This window comes from Scyliorhinus torazame, chromosome 14 (assembly GCF_047496885.1).
Source record: "Scyliorhinus torazame isolate Kashiwa2021f chromosome 14, sScyTor2.1, whole genome shotgun sequence".
NCBI lineage: Eukaryota > Metazoa > Chordata > Chondrichthyes > Carcharhiniformes > Scyliorhinidae > Scyliorhinus > Scyliorhinus torazame.
Window position 1 is genome coordinate 49,365,053 of NC_092720.1, and position 13,207 is coordinate 49,378,259.

Genomic DNA, 13,207 nt, shown 5'->3' on the forward strand with positions numbered 1-13,207 from the left:
CCTTTGGGGCGGCGCGATGCCCGTCTGATTGGCGCCGATTTGGGCTCCAGTCGGCGGACATCACGCCGTTGGGGGAGAATTTCGCCCCAGATTCATATCGGCCTCTGGCGGGTTTCCAACACACCTTGGCGGGCATCAACGTAAGGTCTCCCGGGTAATTCATGGCAATAAAACCGATTTCTGGCCATCCCGTCGAACATGCCTCCCCCTGTACACCATTGATCTCATTGGCCGGGGCATGGGAGAATTCGAACAATAGGATCTGGGGCGAAATTCTCCAATATCGGCGCGATGTCCGCCGACTGGTGTCCAAAATGGCGCAAATCAGTCGGGCATCGCGCCGCCCCAAAGGTGCGGAACCTTAAGGGGCTAGGCCCGCGCCGGATGAATTTCCGTCCCGCCAGCTGGCGGAAAAGGCCTTTGGTGCCCCGCCAGCTGGCACGGGAATGACATCTCCGGGCAGCGCATGCGCGGGATCGTTAGCGGCCGCTGACGGCATTCCCGTGCATGCGCAGTGGAGGGAGTCTCTTCCGCATCCGCCATGGTGGAGACCGTGGCGAAGACAGAAGGGAAAGTGTGCCCCCCACGGCACAGGCCCGCCCGCGGATCGGTGGGCCCCGATCGCGGGCCAGGCCACCGTGGGGGCACCCCCCGGGGCCAGATCGCCACTCGCCCCCCCCCCAGGACCCCGGAGCCCGCCCGCGCCGCCTTGTCCCGCCGGTAAGGAAGGTGGTTTAATCTATGCCGGCGGGACAGGCATTTTAGCGGCGGGACTTCGGCCCATCCGGGGGGGGGCCACCAACCGGCGCGGCGCGATTCCCGCCCCCGCCGAATATCCGGTGCCGGAAAATTCGGGGGATTCACGCCAGCCCCCGGCGGAGGGTCGGAGAATCTCGCCCCTGGAATGGGTTTCATTATTGTGGAAGGTGTTTTTTGGACTTACTTGCTAATGGTTGAGTGGAACTCTGTGCAGTTGTTGGTCCTGGTGTACTTGTTAGTGTTGTTGCGGGTGTAAAATTTGTTGTTGTAGTTGTTGATTGTTCGGGAGTGGAAGATATCTCAGCGGTAACAGTTGTCAGATTACTTAATGTAGCTGTATAAACAACAAAATCAATCTTTAATTCTGAAATATAACATGAGCTCAATCTTATTTAACCTTCATAAAGTGCATGATTTTAATCCATATACATATAACATTGCCATTTCCAAACAGGATGCCTTTGTATTTCTATATTGATAATTGTTAGTAATCCAGCAGTGATTTCAAAAAATGACTAAATGTAACCGTGCTTTAAATGAATCATAAACTCTCGAAGGATTGAATTATTTTCAGCACCATCAGTATGAAATAGCTGCTGAAGAAAAGGTCTGACCCTTACTAATTCCTACGTTTCTGAACTGATTCGTGTTGCTGAGCTCACTGTTCTGGAGCTTTGACAAAGAATCAGGGGACTCGAAACGTTAGCTCCTTTCTTTCCCTACAGATGCTGCCAGACCTGCTGAGATTTTCCAGAATTTTCTCTTTCGTCACTGCTCTGGGCTCACTTGTTAATGGCTGAGGGGAACTCTCTGTAGTTGTTGGAACTGGTGCATTTGATAGTGTTGTTGTGGACGTAGAGTTTGGTGTTGTAGCTGTTGATTGCACAGGTACAGAAGATATCTCAGCCGCAGTGCTTGTAGGATCCATTGATGTAACTGTGCAAACAAAATGAAGCTTTAGTCATTAAATATAGAATGAGCTTATTCTTACCTGTCCCACAAAAATAGCATGATGTTAATCCTGAAAAATGTAGGGGTGATTTTCAGCCTGCGATCGCTGTCAGAGAGAACGGAGATGCAGGCCGAAAGTCCAGAGAGAATCGGGAAAGGTGATTCTCTCCGGAGAGATCCCATTTCCCCATTTACCCCTTGTCAGTGATGTCACGAGGTTCACGCCCAAATTGCAGGAACTTTATTTTAATGGATTATAAATTTTAATATTATTAACCAGCCTCCCCACCACATGATCCCCCTCAGTAAACATTCATACCTCACTGACATTATGTCACATCAGAGAGATTTACAGCTTTGTAAAGACAGGATTCAGCAAATTGGATGACTCCAGGAGCACACATGTAAATATAATAGCCACCGTGGGGTGAGATACATGCCCTGGCAGTGTCAACATGTGCCAGTGGTCAGTTACAAGCATGGGCCCTTGTGGTCGCCCCATTTGCTGGTGGAGTGGGGGGAGGGGGGGGTACCTTTAAAGTCTGGTGCAGGGGTGAGTGGAGAGCCAGCAGTGAAGGGAGAACCTGCAGACACGGGGTGAGCAGGACACTGACAGGGGAACACCAACGATATTGCCAAAGTGGTAATTTTGGGGAACCCCTGATAATTTTCCTGGGGAAGGAGCCCCCAGTGAATATCAGGGTGGTGGTGGGGAACCCCAAATGATTGTCTGGGTCAGTGTGGGCGAGAGTGATACTTGAGTTCTGATCAGGCTGCCCTTCAATGATGGCGCCCCGATCTCTGTAGAGCTGGATGGCGGGTCTATTAGGCCCCACCCCTGCAGAGGGACAGCATAGACCACGGCCACTCAGTTATTTTCTTAAAAAAGACTCGAGATCTGTTTAGAAAACTGGGGCGGGATTCATCGACCCCCGCCGGGTCGGAGAATCGCCGGAGGTCGGCGTGAATCCCGCCCCCGCTGTCCTCCAAATTCTCCGGCCCCCAAAAATCAGCCCGGCGTGAGTCGCGCCTCCCACCTCGGAGAATGGCGGGGACCAGCGCGACTCAATGGGCCCCGGGGCTGCCCGAATTCTCCGGCTCGCGATGGGCCGAAGTCACGCACGTATTTTTGCCAGTCCCGCCGGCGTAAATTGGAGTAGGTCCTTACCGGCGGCGCAGGAGGCCTCCGGAGTTCTTAGGGGGGCCGGGGTATCTGGTCCCGGGAGGTGACCCCATGGTGGCCTAGCCCACGGTCGGGGCCCACCGATCTGCGGGCGGGCCTGTGCCGTGGTGGCACTCTATTGTTTCGCACCGGCGGCTTTAGCAGTCCGCCATTGCCTGTGCAGAAACGAAGCCCTCTGTGCATGCGCGGGGATGACGCCAGCTCACGCTGGAGCTCCTGCGCATTCGCCAACTCGCGCCGGCCGGTGGAGGCGCAAACCACTCCGCGGTGGGCCTAGCCCCTGAAGGTGCGCATGATTTCGCACATTGGGGCACTCCGACGCCGGAGTGTTTCACGCCACTCCGTCCCGCCAGAGTTGCCCGCCCGCCGATTACTGAATTATTTTCAGCACCAAAGCTGCCACTTTGAAAAAATATGATAAATTTCTCCCACAATGTTTCACTCAGGATGTATTTGTGTTTATGCAGTTTCAAAATCTTGTGATTCCATCTGTGATTATGAGGCAACAAAATAGTTTTAAATTCAATCATGGAGTGGAATTCTCCCATCCTGGGAACAAGTCACAGGGCAGTGGCAGGAACGTGGAGTGTTTGCCACTGTGGTGGCCGGTGGGTAAACATTGCGAATCTTCTGGCCCTGACCAAGTTATTTATGCAACCGGGGGTTTCACGATGGGACAGGAGCACAGTGGTTAGCACTGCAGCCTCACAGCTCCAGGGACACAGGTCTGATAGCGACCTTGGGTGACTGTCTGTGTGGAGTTTGCATGTTCTCCCCGTGTCTGGGTGGGTTTCCTCCGGGTGCTCCTGTTTCCTTCCACAGTCCAAAGATCTGCATATTATGTGGACTGGCCATGCTAAATTACCCCTTAATATCCAACAATGTGCATATTAGGTGGATTGGCCATGCTAAACTGCCCCTTTGTATCCAAAGATGTCAAGTTAGGCGTTACGCGGATAAGCTGAGGGAATGCACCCTGGTAGGGTGCTCTTTCAGAGGGTCGGTGCAGACTTTAATTGCTGAATGACCTCCTGCTGAGCTGTAGGAATTCTATGGTTCTAGATGGCGCGTAGACCGAGATCCGTTCGCCAGAAAATGTGCCCAAAATCTAAGACACATTTTTGTGGAAGGAAGATGGGAGGTCTGAAAATGAGATGGTCCACCTGAGAAAGCAGATGGAAAAACAAGAACATTATGGGGCTGGAAGATTGATCTCCTCCAGGACGCCAAATCGGGTAGATCCAACTTAGATTCTACCCCTGCCCACTGCTGTGGTGTTCTGAGGGCAGGGTTGCCTGTGGCCTCCATTCTGAAGACCCGAGGCAGCCCCATGCATTTTACAGGTAAGTACCAACATTTGCACGGCACAGTGTACAGATGTGTTTTGTTCCACCATGTTTTCCCAATCGCATCGCAAAGATTTGGTGTGGAGGGTTGGGCCTTCATTTGCATCCCATTATGATGCAAATCAGGGGCGTCATTCTCCGACCCCCCGCCGGGTCGGAGACTGGCCATTGGCCGCCGTGAATCCCGCCCCCGCCGAAGTCTCCGGTACCGGAGATTGGGCGGGGGCGGGAATCGGGCCACGCCGGTTGGCGGGACCCCCCGCTCAATTCTCCGGCCCGGATGGGCCGAAGTCCCGCCCAGAAATTGCCTGTCCCGCCGGCGTAAATTAAACCTGGTATTTACCGACGGGACCAGGTGGCGTGGGCGGGCTCCGGGGTCCTGGGGGGGGGGCGCGGGGCGATCGGACCCCGGGGGGTGCCCCCACGGTGGCCTGGCCCGCGATCGGGGCCCACCGATCCGCGGGCGGGCCTGTGCCATGGGGGCACTCTTTCCCTTCCGCCTCCGCCACGGTCTCCACCATGGGGGAGGCGGAAGTGACTCTCCCCACTGCGCATGCGCGGGAAACTTACAGCGGCCGCTGACGCTCCCGCGCATGCGCGCATTTCCGCGCCAGCTGGCGGGGCAACAAACGCCATTTCCGCCAACTGGCGGGGCGGAAATCCCTCCGGCGCCGGCCTAGCCCCTCAATGTCAGGGCTAGGCCACCAAAGATGCGGAGCATTCCGCACCTTTGGGGCGGCGCGATGCCCGTCTGATTGGCGCCGATTTGGGCGCCAGTCGGCGGACATCACGCCGTTGGGGGAGAATTTCACCCCAGATTCATATCGGCCTCTGGCGGGTTTCCAACACACCTTGGCGGGCACCAACGTAAGGTCTCCCGGGTAATTCATGGCAATAAAACCGATTTCTGGGCATCCCGTCGAACATGCCTCCCCCTGTACAGTCTGTCCATTGATCTCATTGGCCGGGGCATGGGAGAATTCTAACAATAAGATCTGGGGCGAAATTCTCCGATATCGGCACGATGTCCACCGACTGGTGTCCAAAATGGCGCAAATCAGTCGGGCATCGCGCCGCCCCAAAGGTGCGGAACCTTAAGGGGCTAGGCCCGCGCCGGATGAATTTCCGTCCCGCCAGCTGGCGGAAAAGGCCTTTGGTGCCCCGCCAGCTGGCACGGGAATGACATCTCCGGGCGGCGCATGCGCTGGAGCGTTAGCGGCCGCTGACGGCATTCCCGTGCATGCGCAGTGGAGGGAGTCTCTTCCGCCTCTGCCATGGTGGAGACCGTGGTGAAGGCGGAAGGGAAAGTGTGCACCCACGGCACAGGCCCGCCCGCGGATCTGTGGGCCCCGATCGCGGGCCAGGCCACCGTGGGGGCACCCCCCGGGGCCAGATCGCCACTCGCCCCCCCCGGGACCCCGGAGCCTGCCCGCGCCGCCTTGTCACGCCGGTAAGGTAGGTGGTTTAATCTACGCCGGCGGGACAGGCATTTTAGCGGCGGGACTTCGGCCCATCCGGTGGGGGGCCACCAACCGGCGCGGCGCGATTCCCGCCCCCGCCGAATATCCGGTGCCGGAAAATTCGGGGGATTCACGCCAGCCCCCGGCGGAGGGTCGGAGAATCTCGCCCCTGGAATGAGTTTCATTATTGTGGAAGGTGTTTTTTGGACTTACTTGCTAATGGTTGAGTGGAACTCTGTGCAGTTGTTGGTCCTGGTGTACTTGTTAGTGTTGTTGCGGGTGTAAAATTTGTTGTTGTCGTTGTTGATTGTTCGGGAGTGGAAGATATCTCAGCGATAATAGTTGTCAGATTACTTAATATAGCTGTATAAACAACAAAATCAATCTTTAATTCTGAAATATAACATGAGCTCAATCTTATTTAACCTTCATAAAGTGCATGATTTTAATCCATATACATATAACATTGCCATTTCCAAACAGGATGCCTTTGTATTTCTATATTGATAATTGTTAGTAATCCAGCAGTGATTTCAAAAAATGACTAAATGTAACCGTTCTTTAAATGAATCATAAACTCTCGAAGGATTGAATTATTTTCAGCACCATCAGTATGAAATAGCTGCTGAAGAAAAGGTCTGACCCTTACTAATTCCTATGGTTCTGAACTGATTCATGTTGCTGAGCTCACTGTTGTAGACTCACTTGTTAATGGCTGAGGGGAGCTCTCTGTAGTTGTTGGAACTGGTGCACTTGTTAGTGTTGTTGCGGACGTAGAGTTTGGTGTTGTAGCTGTTGATTGCACAGGCACAGAAGATATCTCAGCCGCAGTGCTTGTAGGATTAGTTGTTATAACTGTGTAAACAAGATGAAACTTTAGTCATTAAATATAAAATGAGCTTATTCTTTCCTGTCCCACATAAATAGCATGATGTTAATACTGAAAAATGTTGGGGTGATTTTCAGCCTGCGATCGCTGTCAGAGAGAACGGAGATGCAGGCCGAAAGTCCAGAGAGAATCGGAAGAGGTGATTCTCTCCGAAGAGATTGTATTTCCCCATTTACCCCTTGTCATTGATGTCAAGAGGTACACGCCCAAATAGCAGGAAGTTCATTTAAATGGGAGGGGAGGTTGGTGATAGTGCGTAATGGAGAGAGTGCATGCCGGGGAGGAGAGGGTGCGTACCGGGGAGGAGAGGGAGGTGGGGAGTTGGGGAGGTGCGTGCCGGGGAGGAGAGCGGGTGGTTGGGGAGGGAGCATGCCGGGGAGGAGAGGGGGGGGCCCAGGGAGGGTGAGTTATGGAAAAGATGCGAGGAGGGGGGGACGGGTTGGGGAGGGTGCGTGCCGTGGAGGGGGGGAGGGGGGGGGGGTTGGGGGGGTGCATGCTGGCGGGGCACCAAAGGCCTTTTCCACCAGCTGGCGGGGCGGAAATTCGTCCGGTGCTGGCCTAGCCCCTTAAGGTTGGGGCTCGGCCCCCCAAAGATGCGGAGCATTCCGCACCTTTGGGGCGGCGCGATGCCCGACTGATTTGCGCCGTTTTTGGCGCCGGTCAGCGGACATTGCGCCGATTACGGAGAATTTCGCCCCAAATCACCAAACCACTTGGACAAGGGAAAAAAGAATGTTTTACTAAATTAATGATTGACCCGGGATTTGGATTTGGAAAATATATGAAGCAAAATAGACCCCAAGACAGGGAAGGGGGTTCTGTGGATAAATTAGAAACTCTGGACGATGGACAGACTGTAGAGGGAAAGGAATGTTTAGTTATGAGTGTCAGGGGATTACTGCAGTTACAAGTGTTATGTGATGAAGTAGAGTGGGATGTCAGTGAATTGAAACCTGTTAGCAGCATAGATAGGACAGATGATAAAGTAAAAATGTCATGTTCAGAACTTACCTTTCATAAAAATCCTGTCATAATCAGAAATAAAGGAATTGAAGTAAAAGCAGTAGCAATACCAGAAATGTATCAGGGTAAGTTTCAACCTGATTGGACCACTGAGAGAGCAAAGGAGGAGCAATTTGAGATCCTTCGAATCTCACTGAGGGGTGCAATGATAGAAGGAGGAAGCTTAACAGGCCATAATTGTATGATGTACGTAAATGATCAGAAAAACAAACCAGATAAAAAAGAAAAAAGAAAGAGATAGAACATAGAACATAGAACAATACAGCGCAGTACAGGCCTTTCGGCCCACGATGTTGCACCGAAACAAAAGCCATCTAACCTACACTATGCCATTATCATCCATATGTTTATCCAATAAACTTTTAAATGCCCTCAATGTTGGCGAGTTCACTACTGTAGCAGGTAGGGCATTCCACGGCCTCACTACTCTTTGCATAAAGAACCTACCTCTGACCTCTGTCCTATATCTATTACCCCTCAGTTTAAAGCTATGTCCCCTCGTGCCAGCCATTTCCATCCGCGGGAGAAGGCTCTCACTGTCCACCCTATCCAACCCCCTGATCATTTTGTATGCCTCTATTAAGTCTCCTCTTAACCTTCTCTCCAACGAAAGCAACCTCAAGTCCATCAGCCTTTCCTCATAAGATTTTCCCTCCATACCAGGCAACATCCTGGTAAATCTCCTCTGCACCCGCTCCAAAGCCTCCACGTCCTTCCTATAATGCGGTGACCAGAACTGTACGCAATACTCCAAATGCGGCCGTACCAGAGTTCTGTACAGCTGCAACATGACCTCCCGACTCCGGAACTCAATCCCTCTACCAATAAAGGCCAACACTCCATAGGCCTTCTTCACAACCCTATCAACCTGGGTGGCAACTTTCAGGGATCTATGTACATGGACACCTAGATCCCTCTGCTCATCCACACTTTCAAGAACTTTACCATTAGCCAAATATTCCGCATTCCTGTTATTCCTTCCAAAGTGAATCACCTCACACTTCTCTACATTAAACTCCATTTGCCACCTCTCAGCCCAGCTCTGCAGCTTATCTATATCCCTCTGTAACCTGCTACATCCTTCCACACTATCGACAACACCACCGATTTTAGTATCGTCTGCAAATTTACTCACCCACCCTTCTGCGCCTTCCTCTAGGTCATTGATAAAAATGACAAACAGCAACGGCCCCAGAACAGATCCTTGTGGTACTCCACTTGTGACTGTACTCCATTCTGAACATTTCCCATCAACCACCACCCTCTGTCTTCTTTCAGCTAGCCAATTTCTGATCCACATCTCTAAATCACCCTCAATCCCCAGCCTCCGTATTTTCTGCAATAGCCTACCGTGGGGAACCTTATCAAACGCTTTGCTGAAATCCATATACACCACATCAACGGCTCTACCCTCATCTACCTGTTCAGTCACCTTCTCAAAGAACTCAATAAGGTTTGTGAGGCATGACCTACCCTTCACAAAGCCATGCTGACTATCCCTGATCATATTATTCCTATCTAGATGATTATAAATCTTGTCTCTTATAATCCCCTCCAAGACTTTACCCACTACAGACGTGAGGCTCACCGGTCTATAGTTGCCGGGGTTGTCTCTGCTCCCCTTTTTGAACAAAGGGACCACATTTGCTGTCCTCCAGTCCTCTGGCACTATTCCTGTAGCCAATGATGACATAAAAATCAAAACCAAAGGTCCAGCAATCTCTTCCCAGGCCTCCCAGAGAATCCTAGGATAAATCCCATCAGGTCCCAGGGACTTATCTATTTTCAGCCTGCCCAGAATTGCCAACACCTCTTCCCTACGTACCTCAATGCCATCTATTCTATTAGCCTGGGGCTCAGCATTCTCCTCCACAACATTATCTTTTTCCTGAGTGAATACTGACGAAAAATATTCATTTAGTATCTCGCCTATCTCTTCAGACTCCACACACAATTTCCCATCCCTGTCCTTGACTGGTCCTACTCTTTCCCTAGTCATTCGCTTATTCCTGACATACCTATAGAAAGCTTTTGGGTTTTCCTTGATCCTTCCTGCCAAATACTTCTCATGTCCCCTCCTTGCTCGTCTTAGCTCTCTCTTTAGATCCTTCCTCGCTACCTTGTAACTATCCATCGCCCCAACTGAAACTTCACACCTCATCTTCACACAGGCCTCGTTCTTCCTCTTAACAAGAGATTCCACTTCCTTGGTAAACCACGGTTCCCTCGCTCGACGCCTTCCTCCCTGCCTGACCGGTACATACTTATCAAGAACACGCAGTAGCTGATTCTTGAACAAGCCCCACTTATCCAGTGTGCCCAACACTTGCAGCCTACTTCTCCACCTTATCCCCCCCAAGTCTCGTCTAATGGCATCATAATTGCCCTTCCCCCAGCTATAACTCTTGCCCTGAGGTGTATACTTATCCCTTTCCATCATGGTGGCAAAGGAAATCCAGAAGTCCTGGAGAGGGCACTTCTGGAAAATCCAAATTAAGAAATAGGGCCCTCTCCAACCTTGACCTGTTCTCTTGATTTTACAGATGGAAAAAATAATACAGATTCATTTGTTGGGATGGAGAAAGAGGACTACACTCAAGAGAAAAATAAGGATCAAGCTTGAAGAAGGAAAGGAAGAAGCTAGGACTAGGAGTAGGCTTGATTGGTTAAAATGGGGGGCGATAATATTAATGGGGGTTACAGTAATTAGTTTGGGAATATTAGTATGGCTAATCACCATGGGAAAATCAAGTGAAGTAATGGGGGATGGAAAGATAGATACCAGATTGAATCACATAGAACATGTAATAAAAATAAGAATAAACAAATGTTTAAATATAACAGAAAAAATCATTAATTTCCAGGGCATCCAGGAGGTGGGGCTGAACAGCAGTATGTTAGAATCAAGCAACAGTGTCAGTAACAACGGGCAAAATTCTCCGTTATCGGCGGAAAGTCCGCCGATTGGCGCAAAAAACGGCGCAAATCTGACTTGCGTCACGTCGGAAAAATGGGTCGATAGTCTCCGGCCCGAAATGGGCTAGCAGCGACGTAACGGGATCCGCGCTTGCGCAGTGGTTCACGCCGTGCAGCGTCATACGCGCCGCACGGCGTGACGGCTCATAAGGCCGCGCTGCTCCCCCCCACCCGACCGGAACACCCGACCGCAACACCCGACTGGATGGCTGGCCGTCGCTCAGGCCCGAGGTTCGAGTCACGCGATGTGGAGGCGCTCCTGGACGCGGTGGAGCAGAGAAGGGACGCCCTGTATCCCGGGCACGGCCGCAGAGTTGCCCCACGCCACAGCCGGCGTCTGTGGAGGGAAGTGGCAGAGGCCGTCACCGCTGTGGCCCTGACACCACGGACAGGCACCCAGTGCCACAAAAAGGTGAACGACCTCGTCAGAGCAGGCAGGGTGAGCCTCCCCATATCCCCCATATCCCCCCCTCCCCATATCCCCCATATCCCCCCTCCCCATATCCCCCCTCCCCCATATCCCCCCTCCCCCATATCCCCCATATCCCCCCCTCCCCCATATCCCTCCTCCCCCATATCCCCCCCTCCCCCATATCCCCCATATCCCCCCTCCCCATATCCCCCCCTCCCCCATATCCCCCCTCCCCATATCCCCCCTCCCCATATCCCTCTCCCCCATATCCCCCCTCCCCCATATCCCCCTCCCCATATCCCCCTCCCCCATATCCCCCCTCCCCCATATCCCCCATATCACCCCCTCCCCCATATCCCCCCTCCCCCATATCCCCCCTCCCCCATATCCCCCATATCCCCCCTCCCCCATATCCCCCCTCCCCCATATCCCCCCTCCCCCATATCCCCCCTCCCCCATATCCCCCCTCCCCATATCCCCAATATCCCCCCTCCCCCATATACCCCCTCCCCCATATCCACCCCTCCCCCATATCCCCCATATCCCCAAGTGAATCCAGCCCTAACCTTAACCTCTGCAATGCACGCGCAACCGATGGCGTTCATTCATATACCTGCCTAACGCTGTTGCCTTTTACCCCTGCCCCCCCCCCCCCCACAGGAGAAGCGCGCACACAACAATAGGGAGCATGTGAGGACTGGAGGAGGGCCCGCTGATGAGAGGCCACTGACCGTACACGAGGAAAGGGCCCTGGAACTGGCTGGCGGACCTGAGGACCGGGAGGTTGCTGATGCAGAGGTCGGGGGCGTACTAGCGAGTGAGCAACCGACAGCCCGTCCCCATATCCCCCCTCCCCTATATCCCCCTCTCCCGTATCACCTGATCACTGCCTGATGTCTAACCATGCATGCTTCATTGTGTATCGCAGGACCAAACGTCCAGGCACCCATCCCCGCAGATGCAGACCGCCCGCAGGATGCCCCTCGGAGACCACAGGAGACGGAGAGACCCGGACCCTCCAGCATGCGACGCCCGCAGGATGCCCCTCGGAGACCACGGGAGACGGAGAGAACCGGAACCTCCAGCATGCGACGCCCGCAGGATGACCCTGGCACACCACGGGAGACGGAGAGACCTGGAGCAACAGGGAGACGACACCCCCGTCACGTGCGGGAGCGACCACCCAGCGACGAGGGGGGCAGCCACAGGCCCCCTTCACATCCGAGCCAGGACACCACTACCCAGGACACCACTACCCAGGACACCACTACCCAGGACACCACTACCCAGGACACCACTATCCGGGACACCACTACCCAGGACACCACTACCCGGGACACCACTACCCAGGTCACCACTACCCAGGACGCCACTACCCAGGACACCCCTACCCGGGACAGCACTACCCAGGAAGACGAAATACCGGACAGTGACTCAGAGTGGATGGGTGGAGACGAACCCCCACCCCAAAGTGCCATGGACTCAGAGTGGGACAAAGAGCACTACACAACGCCACTGCTGTCACCAACACCCTCCACCATCGCAGAAACACTCACCACGGTTGGGCACTTTAGTGATAAGGCGTCTGGTACACTCACTGGTGCGCACAACACAGCCGTCCCGGTGCAGCAGGTGGAGGTAGGAGCAGCTGAGGGACCGGGCGGTCGGAGGGCAGCCCAGCATAAGCGAACATCTGCCGCCCAGATGGATCCCGGGTTCCTGCAGTTACCACACCCACACATAGATCCGATGCAACCACCGACCCGGAGACGAGCGAAGAGGGTGACGGGCGGCTTGCGGCGGCTGCGGTCGCAGGTGGAGGAGTCCACCGCGTCCAGGAGCTGGGAGTGGTGCTGGTCATGCGTGCCACCCAGGCTGACACCGCACGGGTGGCGTCCGCGGTGGAGGCAATGGGTGCGACGGTGTCAGACATGGGGAACGGTTTGCGAGGCCTGGGGCCTTCCGTGCAGGCGGCGTCTGTGGCCCAGGAAATGGCTGCCCTCTCACAGGAGGCCATGAGCCAGTGCCAGCGCCAGATGGCAGAGGCGCTCAACGCCATAGCCCTGTCTCTGCAGGCCATGGCCCAGTCTCAGCAGGCCATGGCCAAGTCTCTGCAGGCCATCGCTGAGGGCATCGGCGCCAGTGGCCATGTGCGAGCCGGCGTCGCACTGTCACAGACAGGGTTTGCCAACCCCCTGGGCTCCATGG

At 54.0% G+C, this 13,207-nt stretch overlaps 1 protein-coding gene across 8 annotated transcripts in view; it reads right to left on the reverse strand.

Moving 5' to 3' along the window:
- LOC140389711 (uncharacterized) overlaps positions 1-13,207 on the reverse strand; it is a 201,990-nt gene that overhangs the window by 121,964 nt on the left and 66,819 nt on the right. For all 8 annotated transcript variants that reach the window (XM_072474143.1, XM_072474145.1, XM_072474144.1 and 5 more), the window contains exons 4-7: positions 6,405-6,554; positions 5,913-6,062; positions 1,546-1,695; positions 944-1,093 (exon numbers count right to left, since the gene is read on the reverse strand). In XM_072474143.1, coding sequence (XP_072330244.1) covers positions 944-1,093; positions 1,546-1,695; positions 5,913-6,062; positions 6,405-6,554 — 600 coding nt within the window. The remainder of the gene's footprint in view (positions 1-943; positions 1,094-1,545; positions 1,696-5,912; positions 6,063-6,404; positions 6,555-13,207) is intronic.